The sequence below is a fragment of the Mesoplodon densirostris genome, chromosome 16, assembly GCF_025265405.1.
Source record: "Mesoplodon densirostris isolate mMesDen1 chromosome 16, mMesDen1 primary haplotype, whole genome shotgun sequence".
Lineage (NCBI taxonomy): Eukaryota > Metazoa > Chordata > Mammalia > Artiodactyla > Ziphiidae > Mesoplodon > Mesoplodon densirostris.
In genome coordinates, this window is record NC_082676.1 from 53,062,338 (window position 1) to 53,083,367 (window position 21,030).

The window sequence follows — 21,030 nt, forward strand, 5'->3', positions numbered from 1 at the left end:
CCGTGTGTGTGTGTGTGTGTGTGTGTGTGTGTGTGTGTGTGTGTGTGTGTGTGTGTGTGTGTGTGTGTGTGTGTGTGTGTGTGTGTGTGTGTGTGTGTGTGTGTGTGTGTGTGTGTGTGTGTGTGTGTGTGTGTGTGTGAGTTCTCCCAGGGCTCCTCCAGGCCATCAAAGACACTCATATCTTGTAAAAGGTCAACGTCTAAATTGGTCAGAGAAAGTCTAGCCAGGCTGAATGCCATGGGGAAGAGCCAGCCTGACCTTTGATCCAGCTGAGCTGACATCCCTCAAACATGGGGGCTTTTGCATGTGTGTCAGATCAGCACCCCCCTCCCTGCCAGTGGCTGCCTCCTCAGGGCCTGGAGACCTTGACAGTGACAAGCAGTCCCAGAGAAGATGCTCGCCTGCCCACTCGGATGAAGTGCAGTGAGGCTTTCCTGCCTGTCCAAGCCAGAGACGATGCTTTAAAAAGTCCTTGGAGGGCTTCCCTGGTGGCGCAGTGGTTGAGAGTCCGCCTGCCGATGCAGGGGACACGGGTTCGTGTCCCGGTCTGGGAAGATCCCACATGCCGCGGAGCGGCTGAGCCCGTGAGCCATGGCCGCTGAGCCTGCGCGTCCGGAGCCTGTGCTCCGCAATGGGAGAGGCCACAGCAGTGAGAGGCCTGCGTACCGCAAAAAAAAAAAAAAAAAAAAACCTTGGAAAAGAAAGTCATATATTCCGTGATACGATATTCGTTAGACGCTATCATGGCATTTTATAAGGTCATATATAACGCCAGCTATAGCTGTAAAAATTTATTATTCAGCCCCAGAAAGGCACATAAATCCCTGCGAAGTGCAGGTTTTTCTTTTAAGAAGTGGTTTAGTTCTTACTACCCTTTGCCTGGGTTCGTTCCTGGGAGATAGTGGCCTGCATTAAACTTGCAGCACTGCAATGCCACCCCAAATAGGTCCTAGGTGCAAGATTCCATATTGCTAAGTCCAGAGAGGACCCCCTTCCAAGGCTTGGGCTTCTGGGCAAACAGGTATAGGAGGCTCCTGAAGGGCTTTTCCACTCCACTTGCTCCTCGACAGCCTCACAAGGTTTTGCACAAACTCCCGGGTCCAGAGAAGATTTCATCTTGCCTCCAAATTGGTCCTTTATTTACACATTCTTACCTCAATTTTTTCTGTGCCCTCCCTATCCCGTGCTCCCCTCAACTGCTTGCCAAAATCCTGCCCTGTCCATTCTACATATTAATGGCCCTTAGATCTCTCCCCTCCTCTCCTTTCCCACTGTCTCTGCCCCGTTCGGGCCTTCATCATAGCTCTTCTGAACTGAATGCCCCTTTTCTGGTCCCCCTACCTCCAGGCTCACCTTTCCAATCTATTTCCCAAGCAGCAGCCAGAGTGATCTTCTCACACTGGTCTTGGACCATGTCACTCTCCTGCTCAAACACCTTCAATGGCTCCCCATTGCCTACCTGATAAATCTCAAGCTCCCTGAATGGTCTACATCATCCGGGCCTGTTCTCATCTCATCAGGCCCATCTCTTGCCATTCTCTGCTCCTCTCCCTGTTCACCATTAATATCATATTTCTTGTAATTTCCTGAGAGAACCCATCACTTCAACTCTGTTCTCTCTGTTGGGAATGGCCTGTACATCCCCGCATCCCTGCCTCTCCTGGCCTACTCTCACTCACCCTTCAGGACAATGGTGTGGGCAACGGCTCCTCCAGGGAGCCTTCCAGGAGTGCTCTGGGTTGTACTGGGTGCTCCTACATTATTACAGACCTGACAGCACTCCACAAGGGAGAAATATCAGAAGTCCATTTATCTTACAACAATTTCAATTATAAATGGTCAGGAAAAACACAAAAGGGCAGAGACAGAGAGACAGCAAGACAACTCATTTAAATAATACAGGTGACCCTGTCCACCACTGTGCTCAGTGAAATGAGTACACACCGCCTTGCAATGATTTGTCTCTCCATCTAACCCAGGGGTCCTTGTCCATGGACTTGGGGGTCTGTGGAGAGAATTCCGGGGGTCTTGAATATGTACGTATTTATTTTCATAATTATTTTCACTAACTCTAACTGAAATTTAGCATGTCCTTCAGTTATGTATGTAGGCACCAGGCTGCAGAGGTATTAGCAAGACCGGAGACTCTGACACCAATAGAAATTACAGATATTTTCATATCACGTTGCTTTGGTACCAGATGTTGCAAAATATTATTCACACTTGTCACTACTTCAAAATTACCATAGTTGTTAGACCTGCTGCCAAATCTAGTTACTTAATGTGTTAATAAAGATGCAAATGCATTATTTCTCAATGTATTTGTTATTTTTATATATATTTTGAGAGCTGTATTTCAATACAACTGCTTTCCTTTGTAATCTTATGCATTTATATTTTTGCATTTAAAAAGATTATTCAGGGGAGGGGACCACAGGTTTTTGCCGGATGCCAAAGGAGTCCACAACACAAAAGGTTTAAACGCCCTGCTCCAGATGTGAGCTCCCCGGGTGCAGGGCACTGGGTCCATCACCTTCCAATCCCGGGTACCTGAAGCAGTGGTCAGTGTATAGCAGTGATTTTTTAATAGGAACTGAGATCTTATATCTATCTATTAATCTATCCTTCCCTCTTTCCTTTCTCTTCCTTCCTCTCCTTCCATCCTTCCTTCTTTCCATCTGTCCCTGCGTCATCTTCCATTCGTCTCTCCAGTTACCTGATCTAAGCCACAGTTCTAACTACTGACACCTCTGCAGTCAGCCCCCAGATCTAGTTCCAGGAGGAGATGTGTTCCGGGGAGAAAAAAGGTGAGCCCGGTCTCTTGTGTGGCCTTGGGCACGGCGTGCCTGGCTCAGAGCTGTGTCTCCAGCTCTCACCCCAGGGGCTGGGGCCCCAGGCTCACGTGCGGCCACACGCCAGGTCCAGTCCATGTATTTCCTAAAGCCAGGGAATGCTTTGGCTTGTTTTCCAAATATCAGGTCAAGTCTTAAAGTGGGGGATCATGGCCATTACCAAATCCACTGATCTGTCTGGCACAGCGGGTAAGAGTTCTGCCCAGGTCCGATGCAGGCGCACCTCGGAGACGTTGTGGGTTTGATTCTAGACCACACAGTAAAGCAAGTATTACAGTAAAACGTGTCACATGAATTTTTGGTTTCCCAGTGCGTGTAAAAGTTGTTTGCACCATACTGTGGTCTATTAAGTGTACAATAACGTTATGTCTAAAAAAACAATGTACCTATCTTAATTTGAAATTTTTTATTGCTAAAATATGCCCAAACAATTACAATAGTAACATCAAAGATCATGGATTGCAGATCACCATAACAAATGAAATTTTTGAAATATGGTGAGAATTACCAAAATATGACACAGACATGAAGTGAGCAAACACTGTTGGAAAAACGACGCCAACAGATCTGCTCAAGGCAGGGTTGCCACAAGCCTTCAATTTGTAAAAAAAAAAAAAGAGAAAAGCAAAAAAAAACCACCACCGTATCTTCAAAGTGCAATAAAGCAAAGCGCAATAAAACGAGGTCTGCAAGCTCCCCATGTACACTCCACGTGACACATGACCTCCGAGGACTTATTTAACTCCTCCCTAAGCCTCATTTTCATGATCTGAGAGGGAGGACATGACCACAGCTCCTTCACAGCGTTTATGGAGCATCACCACATGAGTTAGCACATGTGTAGCACTCAGCACCGTGCTGGCACAGCAAGCGCCCGGCAAGTCTCGGGTATCACCCGGCACGTCTCAGGGAGGCCAAGGATGAGAGTGCTGCCTCTGGCACCCAGGAAAACAGAGCGAAGGGATTCATCAACAGATACGACTTTTTAAAAATGCTCCAACCCACTCATATCTAAAATGCAAATCAAGACAGTAAGTACTGTTTTTACCCATCAGTTTGACACAGATTATACAGATTGATAATCCCCAGTGCTTTTGAGAGAGGAAACAGGAAATCACTTCGATAGGTGATTTGAAGAAACCTCTGTATAGGACAGATCCACTATGCCTGCCAAAACCTAAAACACACATACCCTTTGAGCCAGCCGTCCCAGATCTAGGCATTCTCCCTACAGACGTACACGCTCAATTGTGAAAAGGTATGTGTATAAGAATGTCAGCATTAAGACAGGAAAAAAAAGAGAGAGAGAAACAATCTAAATGTCCACCAAGAAGAAATCAGTTAAATAGATGATGGGATATTTAATTCATTCGATTAATATTTATTGAACAGTTACTACATACCAGACACCATGCTGGGTGCTGGGAATACTTGGAGAAAATGGAAGGCAGTTAAAAACAATGAAGAAGAGTGATGGGTGCTGATATAAGTTGATGTCTAAGATACAGAGAGAGGAACGGCAAGTTATTATAAAATATGTTTCTTCAGATTCAGTTTCAAGGAAACAAAATCCCTGCCTATGTACCCTTCCCCACCCCCCCACATTAATATGCAAAGGAAAAACCTGGAAGGAGAAATAAGAAAACTGTTAATAGTGGTTACCTCTGAAAACTGGAAAAAGGGGTATAAGATTTACCTTTCACTTAATACTCTTCTGTATTATTTGATTTTATTTATTTGTTATTGTGTGCCTGTATTGCTTTATATGCGTTCAACCCACAGTCAGTCCAGTTGGCTCTATTCTCAGAAGTGTCCAGAATCAAACCACTTCTCTCAGCCTCCACTGTGAACACGCTGGTCCCAACCACCATTGCATTTCCCTGGATATTGCAAAACCTCCTCCCTCGCCCGTCTTCCTGTGCCTGCCCTTGACTAACAACCGTGCATTTTCACCAGGGCAGCAACCAATCCCATTTTCAAAAGTCAGGTCATGTCACTCCTCTGCTCAAATTCCTCCAGAGGCTTCCCAGCATGGAGTGTAAGCAAAGTCCTTTCTAGGTTCAATAAGATCCTAACGCTCTGGCCCCACCTCCACCCCTCTTTCCCTTGCTCACTCTTGCTTTAGACACACTGGCTTCTATGGTGCAAAAGCCACGCCAAGCAAAACCTACCTCAGGGCCTTTGCACTGGCGGCTCTCTGTTCCTCGCCCACCCATACTCTTTAGGACTCTGCTCAAACGCTGCCTCATTTCCAGGCGGCCCTCCCCAGCCCCACCACAGTCAAAGGGCAATCCCTCCTCGACTGACCTGGCCTGGCCCACCCCTCCCCTGCCTCACTTTCCTCCTTAGCACTTGTCACCATTTGACATAACACTGAAACACACATCTCTTGTTTACCATCCATCTAGAATGAGGGCGTGAGAGAGCAGGGACTCCTGTCTTGTTCGCTGCTGTATCTCCAGCCCCTAAAACAGTGTCTGGCACAGAGTAGGCACTCAATAAATATTCAATGAATGAACTAATCAATAATATAATACTAGCCAGAGAATACAATATACTACTGATCATAGCAATGATGAAAAACAAATCAAGAAAAAGATCTTAAGTCCCAAAAGGAAAACCTAAAAATAAACAAATGAATAAAAATTAAAAACAAACATGTTTCTAGCCATAGAGAACAGGGTGGAGAAACGCTCAAGGACAAACTAACACGTAAACAAGTAACCTCCGGCATGGCACACAGCGGCCTGGTTGTTCTAAGCTGATGCTCTGCACATAGGACCCTTTCATGGAGTCCAGGGAGTAAAGAGCAGCGTATGAATGCGGTACAGTTAGAGTTAGTAACTGGGGAGTAAAACCAGCCGGTTTGAACACGTTACAGTCAGTCCCAAAGCCACAGACTATTTCCGGGTGTCAGGCAAGCCCACACCCTCCTGAGAGCGCCAAACCACAGCAAATCTGCCAACCCCACGCTTGCAGGCTTCAGGAGCCCTGACTGGAACTTGGCCCTCGCTCCACCAGGCACCCGGCCTAAAAGCGACTCGGCCAGCGTTCAGGGCTTGGGTTAGGGTCTCCAGCCCCCAGGAGCACACTGGGCCCTTCACCTTTCCGTGCCTCAGAGTTTGCTGGAACATTCGAGTTTTCCTTTGTATCTCGTCTCGCCAGCAACGAAAGGCTTGGCATGTGCTGGTTTGTTTAAACTCTCCCTCTCGCCCCACCCATATAAAGTCACTTGAGAGCAAAGACGTCAAATCCAATGCCATTTATAGGAGGAATCCAACCCGTGGACTTCACCTAACCCTCCCCAGCACCGTTTCATGACACGGTCCCTGCAAACCACACTCAGGCCAGTGGTTCTCAGTTGGGGTCAACTTTGCCCCTAGGGGACATCGGGCTGTGTCTGGAGATATTTTGGGTTGTTGCAACTGGGGAGGGGGTGTCACTGGCACGTAGTGGGTAGAGCCCAGGTACGCTGCACAGGACAGCACCCACAATGATGTCCAAAATGGCAGGAGTGCCTCGGCTGAGCAAGCTTGGTGGATGAGCAGGGTGAACGACGAGGCTGCCCTGGGGAAGGGAGACCCTGAAGTAATGGGCAGACGGGAGGCAGAAGAATTGATGAGACCCGGCCCACACTCCGCCTGGGGGCTACTGAGATGCTCGGCGTCCGGCCGTCTAAGGAAGCTGTGTGGGGCTCTTAACCAGGGGCAGTTCCACTGCCCAGGCTAGTGGGAGAGCCTCATCTCCCCTCATCATCTCCCCTCTCCTCCCCTCCCGAAGATGTTTTTTCATTAGAAGAACCGTGCCTGCCTCTGCCACTCTGCTGACCACCCGGAGTCCAGGCAGACCTGGGCTTTGCTTGTGTGGTGACAACACAGCCTACCCTGTCCCGCGTGAAGACAAATGTCCCAGCCCACTCACAGGACGCAAGCACCTGGCTCAGCTGCCAAAAACATACCGGTAATTTAACTAATGCTACTTCCCTCTCTGCAAAGAGGGAAGCAGCCATCCGAATAGAGAAGGAAGAATGTTCCAGAAAAAGGACAAAGCAAATTCCTGCATGGGGAGACAATGCAAAGAGACTGAAGAGCCCTTGCTTCTGGGGTCTGCTCCTGACACAAGAGAGAAAGCGGGGTGGGGTTAGTGTTTACAAGTGACAAGGGGGCATCATCACCCCAGCCTCTAAAGAGTCCAAGGAGGTAGGTGACGTGGTTGCTTTGACTAGTGGGGAAACTGAGTCTCAGGAGGCTGAATACCTTCTCAAAGGTGACACATTCAGTAAGTGAAGAGGTCAGGATTCGAACCCAGGACCCTGGGCTCCATCCAAAGGGGGCAGCTGGTCCTTGCCACTAGCTGACATCTAAAGGCTCAATGTAGTTTTACCTTCCAATTTTTCAAAAATCTTTCAAACCCCCTCCCTGCCCCCCAAAACCCCGTGGGCCAGTTGGAGATGCCACCAGGAGGCCTGTGTATGACTCTGGGTCTAGGATGATGTCATGAGAAAGTTACCTCCTGCCACCCCATAACCAGGGCCGGTTATAACTGGGGCAGGGAGCTTGTGGCAAAGAAGTCGCTTTAGGCCCCTAGTATAGCTGGAGTTTCTTTCTTCTAGCATTGAGCTGGCTGGGCTCTTCCTTCTCAAGACAATAAAACTGTCCCACTGTCCTCAGCCCCACCCATCTGGTACCTGCACCACAGCTAACTGGAGTTTTCCATCCAGTCCCCTTCCTTTCAGTGGAAAAATAAGAGCTATAGTTCCCAGAAGAAAATCAGAAGGGATTACTATTATTAATAAGATGTTCCTTTTCAGAAAGGCACTTGAACCCAGCAGGGAGGGTTGCATTGAGGTTGGAGCTGGGACCCCACCTCTCCAACCTGCTGGGAGAGGACAGCCCAGTTCCCCAGCCAGAACCACTTGGACTGGAGAAATGGCCATGTGCTGGCCCTCCCAGGGCCTCTCAGAGGCAGAGGCAAGGTGGTGGCACTTTTGAGAAATTAGATTCAAATGCTAAGACAGTTATATTTCCTGGAGGTGTGACGGAGAATGAGAAAAGGAGAGTTTGCAAAGGCCTTCCCTGCTGGCAGAAATAGCCTGTTTTCTCTGTCTTTCTGTCTGTTCTGGGGTTTCAGGGAGGAGCTGAAGTCCTGCCCTCCCCGCCTTGTCAGCCTAGACCTTGGTCCCTCCCGGGTGAAGGAGTCCTTCACTGCCTCAGAGCCAAGACAGACAGAAGGGTGTGAGTGACAAGACTCAGAGCAAACTGGCCCCTGCCTGGGGCATCTTTCTCACGCATGTGGGTCCTCTCGTGCTTTACTTAGCACAGTGGTATTGAGAATGTTTGCTTCTCGATTTGGTTCTGGGGGGAGGTTGTCACAAATAGAATGACAGCTCTGATCCTCTGCCCAGAAAAATGCTCAGACACCCACAATTGGGCATTCAGTTTCAAAAGAATCACTGCTCCCTCCCATCCACTCTGGGACCTTCCCTTGGTTTGAAGACCCCCCACTTTATCACAACAGGACAGGAAACGACAGTGATTCACCCTGGGAAATCCCACTGGCAGTGCTATGGGAGGAAGGGGCTGGAGGCTCCGTGTCCAGGCCCCGAGGAAACAGAGGCCACTCTCCTAGGGGAAGCTGAGGACACTTTACCAAGAGACACTTTCTAAGGGAAACTGACAAAGCAGCTCCGGCCACAGCGGGGAGCTGTCACCACCTGATCCGAGTGATCAGGTCCTGGAGAGAGCAGTTGTAGCTGTGGGACAGGGTAGCTCTACAGGAGCTGTGGCCCTCCCAGGCGACTCAGCCAACCCACAGAAAATGACCCCATCCCCCTGTCCCCACCTCCTCCCATCTCCTGCCAGCGCTTCCCCTGGACCGAAGCAATGAGAAGTCCATGCTGATGAAATCCATCAAGGTCAGCCTCTGGGGGCCGAGGAAAGGGAGGATGGGGGGAGAGTGGATCTGAGGAGGGTGGGGACAGAATACAGCCAACACGCTTCATCTCAGCTGAGACCTAACATCCGAGGTGGCATCAGCAAGAGGGTGCGTGAGGCAGACGTGGGGCTGTTGACCTTCCCCACGGAGGCTGAACTTCCCGTGGCCAGGAACCACGTGTGGCTTATCTGACTGGCAATGGTGAAGTGTCACCTGAATCCAGGTCTGCCACTAACATGCTGGGTGACCATGAAAGCTGTGGAGCCACTCTGGGTTTTTCCACATATAAAGCACAAAGGTGAGCCCTGAGGGGCAGGGGGCACAGCAAACGCTGCAGGAGACGGAGGTCTGGCTTCGGTCCTCCCTCTGCCATTCAGGAGGGCTGTGGCCTTGAACCAAGTACTTAACCTGTCAATGTCTCAGTGTCTTTACCTGCAAAGGAGGGGAATGTGAGCCCCTTCCCCAGGAGCTGCCATCACGATTAGATGAGATGATACTTAAAAAGCACTTAGCAGGGCTTCCCTGGTGGCGCAGTGGTTGAGAGTCCGCCTGCTGATGCAGGGGACACAGGTTCGTGCCCCGGTCTGGGAAGATCCCACATGCTGCGGGGCGGCTGGGCTCGTGAGCCATGGCCGCTGAGCCTGCGCGTCCGGAGCCTGTGCTCCGCAACGGGAAAGGCCACAACAGTGAGAGGCCCGCGTACCGCAAAAAAACCAAAAAAGTCCTAGGTGTGGAGCAAACATGCAGGCGATGTTGCAGAAGCAGCATCCAGATCCTCTCTGGTTCCTAAATCCTCCAAGTCTGGGCTCTGGGTATTGATTTTGATGTCCCTCCTCCACCTGGACCTCCGTCGTGCTGCTATTTTATGTGAAAGCGATTTTCTTGACTGAATTATCTCGACAACTAGACGTTCAAACCCAGCCTGAACATTCTAGGCCTGGAAACTTCTCTTTTTAAGCTCCTGGGTTCACACCGCCCTGCCTGAAAACCTCACGGAGCAGACAGACTAAGCCTCAAAGATCCTGGTCCATGTGCTATGGATGCCAAACAGAAGCAACGCCTGCTCACCGAGACTCCAGCTTGTAATTCGATGCAAATCTGGCGACAATGCCATGTTGCTCAGCTGGTGGCACTGTGGGCTTCCCCTCAGTGCTGGAAGTTGTGTGGGCGGGTGCTCTTCAAGAAGGTGCATCTGCTGGAAGGGAAACGTGAGTGTCTCCTTCTCACTGTGAGACCACTCTGCTTGCTCTCTGCAAGGGGACCCTCCCGCTGCATGGAACCTCGGCTCCGCACCTGGAATTCACTCCGTACGGACAGATAATTCCAAACCCGTCTGCTGGGGATGGCCAAGGGATTGATCTCTACCTCTGTCTCTAACTCTACTTATATCTGTAACTATACATATAACTATATCTGTAGCTATATCTATATCTAAATCTTAACTATGTCTATATCTACATTTATTGCTACTTCGTATCTGTATATGTTCTATATCTAATCTATCTCTCTATTCCTAATCTCTATATCTATCTAATCTATATGTAGCATATATATGTTATTTGTATACATTACACATACATGCATTATAGTATATGCACTATAATACATATATATGTTAGATATAGATATAGATTAGATAGATATAGGTTCAGATATAGAGATATAAATTAGATATATTGATAGATATAGAATTATATTTTCTAATGTATAGTGTATAATATATGAAATCTAATGTATAATGGATATCATAATGTATATATGTATTATGTATATACAGTCATCTCTCAGTATTTCCAGGCAGATTGGTACCAGGACCCCCATACAGACCAAAATCCATAGATGCTCAAGTCCCTTATATAAAACGGCATAGTATTTGCATATAACCTACACACATCCTTCTGTATACCTTAAATCATCTTTAGATCACTTATAACACCTAATACAATGTAAATGCTAAATGAATAGCTGCCAGCAAATGGCAAATTCGAGTTTTGCTTTTTAGAACTTTCTGGAATTTTTTTCCAGATATTTTTGATCCATGGTTGGTTGACTCTGTGGATGGGGAATTCAGAGGGCTGACTGTATACGCTGTATATCACATACACATTATGTAATTAAGTTACAGATCTATAACTACGTCTACATATCTACCTCTTATACCTACCTATCATCTGTATCTATTCTCTGTCTATATTTAATCTATGTCTCAGCAACATAGCAGCGAAGGAGACGGTGCTTCATTTGTAACCTGGCTCTAATCCAGCCTCAACCACTTACTGACTGTAAAACTTTTATAGGAAACTCGGTCTCTCTGGGCCTCAGTCAGCTTTTCTGTAAAATGGGGCTAAGATCTGTACCTGCTAGACTGCCAGGTTCAAATCCCGGCTGCTCCACTTGTTACCTGTTGGACAAGCAGCTTAATCTTGTTATGCCTCAGTTTCTCATCTGTAAAACAGGGGTGATTTAATACCTCCCATCTAGGGCAGCTGTGAAATCTGAGTTGAGTGAATCCATGTAAAGCGCTTACTTAGAAGAGCGCCCAGCCCACGTTACCAGTGCTTAGTGGATATTGGCTAAAAGCATTAAGTTTACAAATACACATACAATGTGCAGTTTTCGGCTCATAGTAAACTTATAGTCAATGTATATTGGTCATTACTGACAAGAGCAATAGTTTGAAGTGTTCTCAGTCAACAGTTAAACTCAAACCTTCAATGTCTTGGGAGAAGTCATCTCCCACGGAGAACAGAGGAATAATGACCTCAACACGATCTATTTTTCGTAACAGCGCATGTGGCTACACTTTGGGGAACTTGCCGGCTATTTATGGAACGTTGCATCACTTCGTTTGCCCTGAGTCATACAGACTAGAGACGCACCATGGCCATAGGAACGCAAATCCTCCCCGAGAACGTTTCTACCGCCAGGTCCAGCCTCCTTGCCTAGCAAGCCAAGTCCTGGCCCGGGCAGTGGTCCAGCTGGTCACCTCCTCCCTGCCCCACCTCTCCCACCAGGTCTCATTAAAGACCCAGCAAATCAGAGCCAGAGGAAAAGACCGTGGTGGAGGGATTTGGCTTGTCCCAAAATCAGCCTTGTCCACTCTGGAGAGGTTTTGCTCCCCCAAAGAGGCTGGGGGGAGGAAAGCAGATGGGATGAGAAGCAATTTGGTCTCAACGTCCTCTCAACAGATGCCGGGCACTGTAAGAATTAATGGGCTGGAGACTCAGGTAAGAGCCATTCAGAAGTTCCCTGATCACTCCCCAAACCGCTCTCCAAGGAGGAAAAGGTTAATCGAAGCCCAGAGCTGGAAGCGAGGCGAGGAGACAGCAATTGCTTTAATCCCGGGAGTGGGGAAGAGCTTCTGGAGAAAGAAGTTTGCACAGAAGAGGCTGTGGTCGCCTCTGAAAGAGGAACTGCGCCTTGAAGCTGAGGTTTTCACAAGTCCTACTCTGTTGGTCCAGAAACGTTAGCCCAACCCTCTCTGAACTCAGCCACGTAGATGGGCTTTTTAATTTTTTTTATTAGTTTCTGCTTTATAACAAAGTGAATCAGTTATACATATACATCTGTTCCCATATCCCTTCCCTCTTGGGTCTCCCTCCCTCCCACCCTCCCTATCCCACCCCTCCAGGCAGTCACAAAGCACCGAGCTGATCTCCCTGTGCTGGCAGCTGCTTCCCACAAGCTATCTACCTTACGTTTGGTAGTGTATATATGTCCATACCTCTCTCTCGCTTTGTCACAGCTTACCCTTCCCCCTCCCCATATCCTCAAGTCCATTCTCTAGTAGGTCTGTGTCTTTATTCCTGTTTTACCCCTAGGTTCTTCATGACATTTTTTTTCTTCTTAAATTCCATATATATGTGTTAGCATACGGTATTTGTCTTTCTCTTTCTGACTTACTTCACTCTGTATGACAGACTCTAGGTCTATCCACCTCATTACAAACAGCTCAGTTTCGTTTCTTTTTATGGCTGAGTAATATTCCATTGTATATATGTGCCATTTTTCTCCAAATGCTGTTGGGCCCTAGCATCTCTCAGAAAACTATCTCTAAGAGGTTTTTTCCCCTTTTCCACACACTGTACACATGCTCATACGCATCATGAGTCATGACCCTGCGTGCAGTCACTCCCTGGCAACTCAGACCTAGAGGCTTTGGGGGATGGAGGTATCACGGCCAAGAGCCTGGAGGCGGAGGTGGGAAGGAACAAGTTTCGCCCTTCTACACGGTCACAATTATGTGGCTGGGACTGTCTTTGTAAAATAAGCTGTCCAGGTAGCACATGAGGTTACACCACCACTTCTTAACCTTGGCACTATTGACATTTGGGGCCAGATAATTCCTTCTTGCACGCGTGGTAGGGTGTTTAGCAGCATCCCTAGCCTCTACCCACTAGATGCCAGTAGCACTCGCCAGCCCCCAAGCTGTAACAATCAAAAATGTCTCCAGACGTCACCAAATGTCCCCAGGTGTGAAGGTAGTAAATTTGCCCCAAGTTGAGAACCACTGGTTTAGACTCAGGCTTCAGTTCAGCTGAAAGGGAGCCAGCTAATTAGCTAATGATGACTATTAGCTGATTTCTCACATAAGCCCCATTATCACAGCACAACACTGCTCGGGTCAGAAGTTCCCTGTCAAAATGCTCGCCGCGGGTGTTAGTTTGACTGGATGCCCCAAATTTAAGCCCCTTTTCCTCTGTCCCACCCCCTCAGTCCTTGCCCTTCACCCTTGTCTGATAAGGTAATTCCTTATTCATCCTGACGTTCCAATGACACCAAGGCATTGAAGGAGCTCCAAGGAGCTAAACCTTTTAATTGATTCTAAGGAGAACTGGCATTATTTTTACAGGAACCCAGACATAATATGCAAAACTCTCAGAACACAATTACTGCCATCTCTTTGCCTGGTTAACTCTTTCTACTGTAAGCTCTCAGCTCAGTTGTCACCTCCTGAGCTTAAAACTCACCTCCAGAGACTTCCCTGAACACTCTCCCCCTTGTGGTGCCGGGCCACTCCCACTGACAGACACGCTGGTCTTCTTTTCGTTCACTCATTACTCCCTGAAACCATGGGCATATTTATTTGCTCTTAAATTCACTGTCTGACTCCCCCAAACAGAATGGGGGCTCCATGGGCAAGGTACCTTCTGTCTTGTTCACTGCTGTACATTTAGCATCAAGGCCTGGCCTCTTCCTGGACCCCAAACTATTTATTAAATAGCCAACTGGATGAATTTCTCACGGACTGATTTCCTTCCACCCACTACTCGTTTTCTTCGTGAGTTTTGTTCACAATCTTCAGTGACCCCAGCGTCATCTTTAAATAATGTGAATGTAACTCTCTCCCCTTATACCCCCAGCTGGTTGATCAAAGAAATTCAAGTACCTGGTTGGTTGTTGAAAGCTGAGCAGTCAGGAGTTTTTCTCCTGATGGCCCTGATCTTCAGGTCCTGAGAGGAATCTCAGCGTAAAGGAAGGTTTGCTCCCCTCCAAGTACAGCAGACCCAGACTGACAAATCTTCACTGAAGAGTTCCTGTATTACAACTCCCAGGGGACCTCACTGTTGGCGCAAAGGCCATGAACTACCTGACAGTGAAGGTGCTGGGGGAAGGGGTGGCAGGAAGGGAGACAGAGAAGCTAAAATTGAATAACGAGAGGTCTTGCCAACTGGAGCGAAGTCAGAAATGATAAACCAAACCATCGTGGGGATCAACGAGAAAGAGAGGATCAAATAATGAGCATTCATATTTACCAAAACACTACTGATGCACAGGGAGACGTTTCATTTTTGTTCTTTTAAAAATAAATTTTCGATTGGGTCCATTGCTTAAACCCTTTTACCTACCAGCCTTGTGGCAAAACTATCGGTCAAAGAATCACTCATCATGTAAAGCATTATTATCTATTTATTTATATATCCACCCATCTATCATCTATCTATCACTCCTCTACCTACTTATCTAAGTACATCTGTGGATACTAGTACAAAGCACTATCCATCCGTCTATCTATTTATCTATATTGAACTTGGGGTGCATTCGTCAAGCTCGTCCCTCCAGCTTTTCTGAGCATCAGCAAATCTTTCTAGGCAACTTTTTTTTTTTCTGGAAAAATAGGAGAGAGGTTAAGAAGATAGATTCTGATGTCATATGGCCCCAAGTCAGACACTCACCAATGTTAGGTCCTGTGTGACCTTGGTCAAGTTACTTAACCTCTCTGACCCTTAGGGTCCTCATCTGGAAATTGGGTATCATGAAAAGACCTATGTAATAACGACATTTGAGGATTCAGTGGGAGAAGCCAGTTCTTGGCAAGTGGTAAATATCAGTAAGACTGGGGATGATTGACGATGCTGCTAACCAAATTCAAATTCCTTTCAGACACTTTTTTTTTTTCATCTCTAGGTCACTTGGTTCCCAGGTAACCGCCATCTGGAGACCAGAAAAGTATTCACCACTGCAACTCAGGGAGTCCTCGGTACCCCCCAGGGGCAACCTGCTGAGGGAAAGCTGACACCAGGGATTTAAACCTTACTCGACTTCCTCATCCTATTAATCTGGCTGTTAAGCAGAGAGAGTCCTGCTGATGCCAACAGATGCAAAGCTTTGCTGTGCCAGTGGCAGAGCATTAGAGGAGGCCTCAGCAGCCAAGCAATCCAACCCCCCCAACTCAGAACAGCTGCCCGGGGACAGAGGCACTAAGCACTGGGCGGGGGCTGATGCAGTGAGTCCTAGGGAGAGAGGGAATGCGTGGAGGGAAGGGTCCCTGGCTGGCCCAATGTCCCTATGCAGACTGGGCCCTGGGCAAGCTCGCCACTGAAGCATGATGTACAGACATGGCTCACAGTGAAGTCTCAAATTCAGGCCCACCTGTGGCACCTGTGCTCCAGGATGGAGCAGGTGATGGCTTTCTTGGGAGCAAAGGGCACAGGGGGAGGAAGTGGGAACTGACCCAGGGCTCAGAGCACATCTACCACTCACCTCTGCCTGGCTGGCTCTTCCAAGCTTGGCCACATCTACCACCTTGCTTGTGCCATACGGGTAATATTTGGGGTGCCATGTCCTGCCAGAGAACCTTTCCCTGCCCCTCTCATCTGACCTGCCTGCAGGCAGCTAAAGAGGATCCCATCCTGAGTCCCATGATGGGCTGAGGCCCAGCACAAAGTCAGATCTGGCCACGGGCTTGTGCCAACAGTTACAACAACAAAAAAAAACATCTGCACTTTGGTTGGGTTCCAACGTCCCTTTAACATGGGAAACCAGAACTCGGGGAAAGACAACAGCATCCTACAGCTCCCCAAAGACCGAGCTCCAGGTGAGACTGACGGAGTGTTGTTTGGAGACATATTGAGTCATCTCCCCAGTGCTGTGGCACCAGGGCAGAAAGCCGGCCACGTGCCACAGCTGGCTGCATGCGGACCAGGGCTCCGGTCTCTCAGGCCGATGGATGTGACTCGGGGAGAGGTCACTGTGTAGGTAGGGGTGAGCTGTCACAGCCCAGAGCCAGGGCATGTGACTGTTCTTTCCCATGGAGCTTTTGAAGGGCTGGTGGGGCGAAAGATGCAGCAGGGCCAAGGACAGAACCATCCAGAACCATCCAAGCTGCAGCCACTCCACCTCAGATTCGGCTTCCAGAATTCTGGGTGCAGACTATGTACCCAGGGTCTCCCTGAGTCTAGTAACTTTTCCTTCTGGGGAAAGACTGATCAAGAAGAGAAGGGCCAGCATTTCAAAAACCCACCCTGGACGTTCTCTCAAAATACATGGGGAGAGACACGTTTCCCAAAGTATGGCACACATACTTCTGAGAGAACATTGCAGTGATTTTAGAGGGCACTCAAAGGAGCTTTTCAACTGTATTAATTTAACATTTAATGTTTTGCAACACAATGTAACTGGCACATCAAACTTGTGATTTCACCAATATTATTCCTTGAGATAGCATTTCTCAACCCTGGCCCTTCTGCCATCTCAGGCATGGTAATTCTTCCTGTGGGGGCATCCTGTGCCTTGTAGCATATTCAGCAGCCTCTCTGGTCTCTACCTATTAGAAGCCAGTAGTAAAGCCCCCTCCCTCCCAGCCCGCCAAGGTGAGATAACCAAAAATGTCTTCAGACATTGCCACAAGTACTCTGGGGCTCAAAGATACCCCTGATCGGGAATCATTACCTTAGCGTAAGTCTACTTCTGAAAGTAAAATATGTTCATTTCAGGGAGGATGTGTTTCTAGGTGACTTGGCACAGGTACAATTCACATTTGCCAAACGTGGCCGAGGTGACAGGTGACTGGCCGAAGTCTGGCAAAAACCAGACCAGAGGATGGCCAAACAGAGGCTAAAAACTGGGCGTTTATCCCCTCCAAGTTCCCCCCACTCGCTCTTTCCTGCCAGCTTTGTTGTCTGGTCATCCCTGAAGCCGACGTAAGTAAGTGTGTGTGGGGAGAGCGGGGGTGGGTAGTGAGAGGCCACAAGAGCCCAAAGAAACCCTGAGAATCCACTGTCCTCCCAACGTCCGGCCTTTCTGATGAAGGAAGGAGAGGCGAGGCAGAGATGCCCGCGATGGGGGTGAAGAGTAGGGCGCAGCTGGTCCCAGGGCGTGCAGGAGTCACCGAGACGCCTTGAGAAGCTCAGCTACATTCGCCTGTCTGACACGCCGTTAGCTGTGGGGCGCTGGTGGCACCCACCCTGGCTTCTCTGTTTACTGCCTGACCAACCCCCAGAGCTAAGGAAACCATCCATCCAAAGATACACTCCCTTCAAGTCCTGTCAGAAAAGCACTGTTGTACTGGTTTAAAAAGCTAACATTCTTGTTAAACAGCAGAAACTAACACACCACTGTAAAGCAATTATACTCCAATAAAGATGTTAAAAAAAAAAACAAACTAACACTCACAAGCGCTTAGCACATACTGATGACTTCACAGACACCCTATCCTTTCCTCCTCACCACAGCCCTGCAGGGCAGGCACTATCCCTGTGGTAATAATATTCCAGATGGGGAGACAGAGGCTGAGCGGTTCAGTGACCCTCAGGGCCAGAAGACACAGCTCTGGGGCTCTACCTGGGTCTGCTGGACTCACAGCTGCCCCGCTGTCCTAGCTCTCCGGAAAGCAGAAAGTGGACAGTAAGGGCCATTCCCTCCTTACAAGGCCCACTGGTCACCTGCCCCCCACCCCGCACAGAAATGCCACCGTGATTCACAATTCTCAGAATGGCCCATCGCGCAAGCAGACACAAGCACACGACTAACTACCTCGGGAGAAAGTTCTCCAAACCCAAGGCATGAAAGGGCAGCCATCCCCCACTGCATGCCTCCTCTCTGCCTTCCCTCTCCCCCTGCATTCACCTCCTCGCGACTGCTGGGCGGAAGCACAGGGCAGAAGACAACTCAAAAGAAACAGGTCTGGTTCTTCCCACGGTGCTTTCAGAACCTGGGTACATGCATGCGTGCACACACACTCATGCACAATCAGCTGGTGTGTGTACACATGTGGGTGCACGCACATATCCCAACCGGGCAGGAGGATGGCCGTATGTGTCCGTCCAGCCTTTCTGAATCCTGGAGCCAAGAGGATGCATGAACGCTCCCTGGAGAGCTTGGTCCGGGGACATCAGTGCAGAGAAAGTGACAAACACCACGGGAAGGTACTCACCTGGGCCTCCAGGGTGATCACAGGGCTTGGTTGTGCGGCCTGTGGGAAAAAAAAGAGAAAACACACGTGAGCGGTGGGAGAAGTGTAACCTACTGCCCCGGCATCAAGCAACCCCGCAGGGAAGCTGGCCCCCCTCTGTCACCCCCATTCCACGTGACAGGAGGACAGCCCGGCCCAATCTCCCCCCACCACACCTCCTCCCACACCCACAGGATGAAGGAGGCTGTAATCTTTCATTAGGGGGATACAGGGACACCCGCGTGGAGATCGTGCACAACCATGAAGTGTCAGCGTAAAGAAATAAGAAACAAAGGCCCCTCGCCGAGTATCTCAAAGCGTGTTCAAATCATTGATGTGAAGGAGAAGATGGGTCCGTAAGAGGATTAGAAATAAACCTGAAAGCATATAAAATCCCCATTAGGGGCAAGGCCACCACTTTGTGTCTGATCTTGGAAAGAATGAGGGAAGGACTGAGAGGAAAAGAAGAGCTTAATTCCTGGTCTGTGTGGCACATTCCAATGGGCTGGGGAAGACTCCTTTCAGCCAAGAGAAGGCCAGAGAAAGTCCCATTCATTCACTCGCTACAAAAGCCAATTGACTGGAAATGCTTGGTGGTAACGTCTCGGGTCATTAAACGTGAACTCTTGGGTGGGGGGCAGGGTGGGTACGGAGGAGGAAGGGGCAGCTGGGGAGGAGGTAATGGTTTGCAGCAAGTGGATTCCAAAGAAAACAGGAAGCTCGGCACATAAAGGCTATTTTTGTCTGGACTATGTCAGCTCTGAGCTTCATCATCTTGAATTCCTGATTCTGGGAAAGTAACCTCAAGCTGCCTCTTACAGAGAATGGGTGTGATTTTACGGCCCCTCAGTGCGAACTCAACTGGAAACTTTGCTTTATCCGAGCAGATTTTCCAACACAGGCTTCGAGGAAGCCGTGCAAATTAGCCCCAGCCCACTGGCCTCTGCTGTGAACAAGAAGGAGATGTAGGAATCACACCCTATTTGTTTGTCTGTGAACAGCTTATTTTACTTAGCATAGTGTCCTCAAGGTTCATCCATGTTGTCACAAATGGCAAGACTTCCTTCTTGTTTGAAGGCTGAATAATATTCCTCTGTGCTGGGCTTCCCTGGTGGCGCAGTGGTTGAGAGTCTGCCTGCCAATGCATGGGACACGGGTTCGTGCCCCGGGCCAGGAAGATCCCACATGCTGCGGAGCGGCTGGGCCCATGAGCCACGGCCGCTGAGCCTGTGTGTCCAGAGCCTGTGCTCTGCAACGGGAGAGGCCACAACAGTGAGAGGCCTGCATACCACAAAAAAAAAAAAAAAAAAAAAAAAAAAATTCCTCTGTGCATATACATACAACGTATTTTATCCATTCACTTGTCAATGGACATGTAGGTTCTTTCCATGTTTTGGCTATTACGAATTTGGTTGCCATAAACATGAGAGTACAGATTTCATGATTCCACTTATATGAGGAACCTAAACCCTCATAGAAGCAGAGAGTAGAAGGGTGGTTGGCAGGGGCTGGAGGGAGAGGGAAATGGGGAGGTGCTATTTATCGGGCACAAAGTTTTGTTCACACTAGATGAATAAGCTCCAGAGAGCTGCTGTTCAACACAGAGCCTAGAGTTAACAAACTATACTGTACACTGAAAATTTTGCCCAGAGGGTAGATTTCATGTGAAGTGTTCTTTCCACAACTTTAAAAAAAGGAAGTGTAGAGAAACTGGAACATCTTAAACCACTACCCTAGGTGAACTGTCACTCATTTCTCGCTCTTCTCTTTGGTACCTAATTGTGATGAGTGTCGGAGTCCTGACCCCAGGATCATTTTGCGTTCTGGTCTGTACTGACTTTTCCTTCAAGAAGAGGGAATCCTCTCTCCCGATTCCTGTTCTAATTCCCAGCACTTCTCCAATGGTGCAGCTCAAAGACTGTTGCCAAGAGAACGTCTCACTCTAATTTTCACATTCCACCCTGGCACTGAAGAGTCCTCGTACTCGGGAAGAGGCTGAGGGGCATTTTCTCTCCCACGTTGCAGCCTTGGCCCATAAAGGAACTTGGAGAAGTCTTAAGAGAAATACTGCAGGCCTCTGTCTTCAAACCCTTACTAGCTCCTTCTCAAGGGGAAAGCAGTGGCAACTATGACGGGGGAGAACCTACACTGAACCACTTTTTTTCAAGTGAGGTTCATTATTTTAGCATCCCTCACGAAGCCCCCCAGCCAGCCCCTGTATCACTCGTACGTGGGGAGAGTGGACCCTGTACTCCCAGTTTCCCTGTGTCAGGCAAGCATGCTGGGCAGGGCCCATGCTAGTTGCCAGGAGGCAAGGCCATCACCCTGGTCTGTGCCGGGCAGTGTGGGTCAGATCCCACCATGCTGTTCAGTGAGCGAGAACAGGCAAGTCTGTGCCTCAGCTCAGTCTCCGTGTGTCTGTCTGTCCCTCTCTTTATTCAGATCCCACCATCCAGATTTTGACTAGAAGAGAAGAAGCTGCTTCTCAGACTCAGACATCAGCCTCATTTTTAAAGCCAGGTCCTTGCAAAGCATTGCACAGGGTGTTGGGTGCGTGCCCAGATTAATTAA

General features: G+C 48.7%; 1 protein-coding gene across 1 annotated transcript in view; it reads right to left on the minus strand.

Moving 5' to 3' along the window:
* The window catches only part of XYLT1 (xylosyltransferase 1), a 301,015-nt gene that overhangs the window by 198,228 nt on the left and 81,757 nt on the right, over nucleotides 1-21,030 (minus strand). The window contains exon 2 of the mRNA XM_060120268.1: nucleotides 18,442-18,480. Coding sequence (XP_059976251.1) covers nucleotides 18,442-18,480 — 39 coding nt within the window. The remainder of the gene's footprint in view (nucleotides 1-18,441; nucleotides 18,481-21,030) is intronic.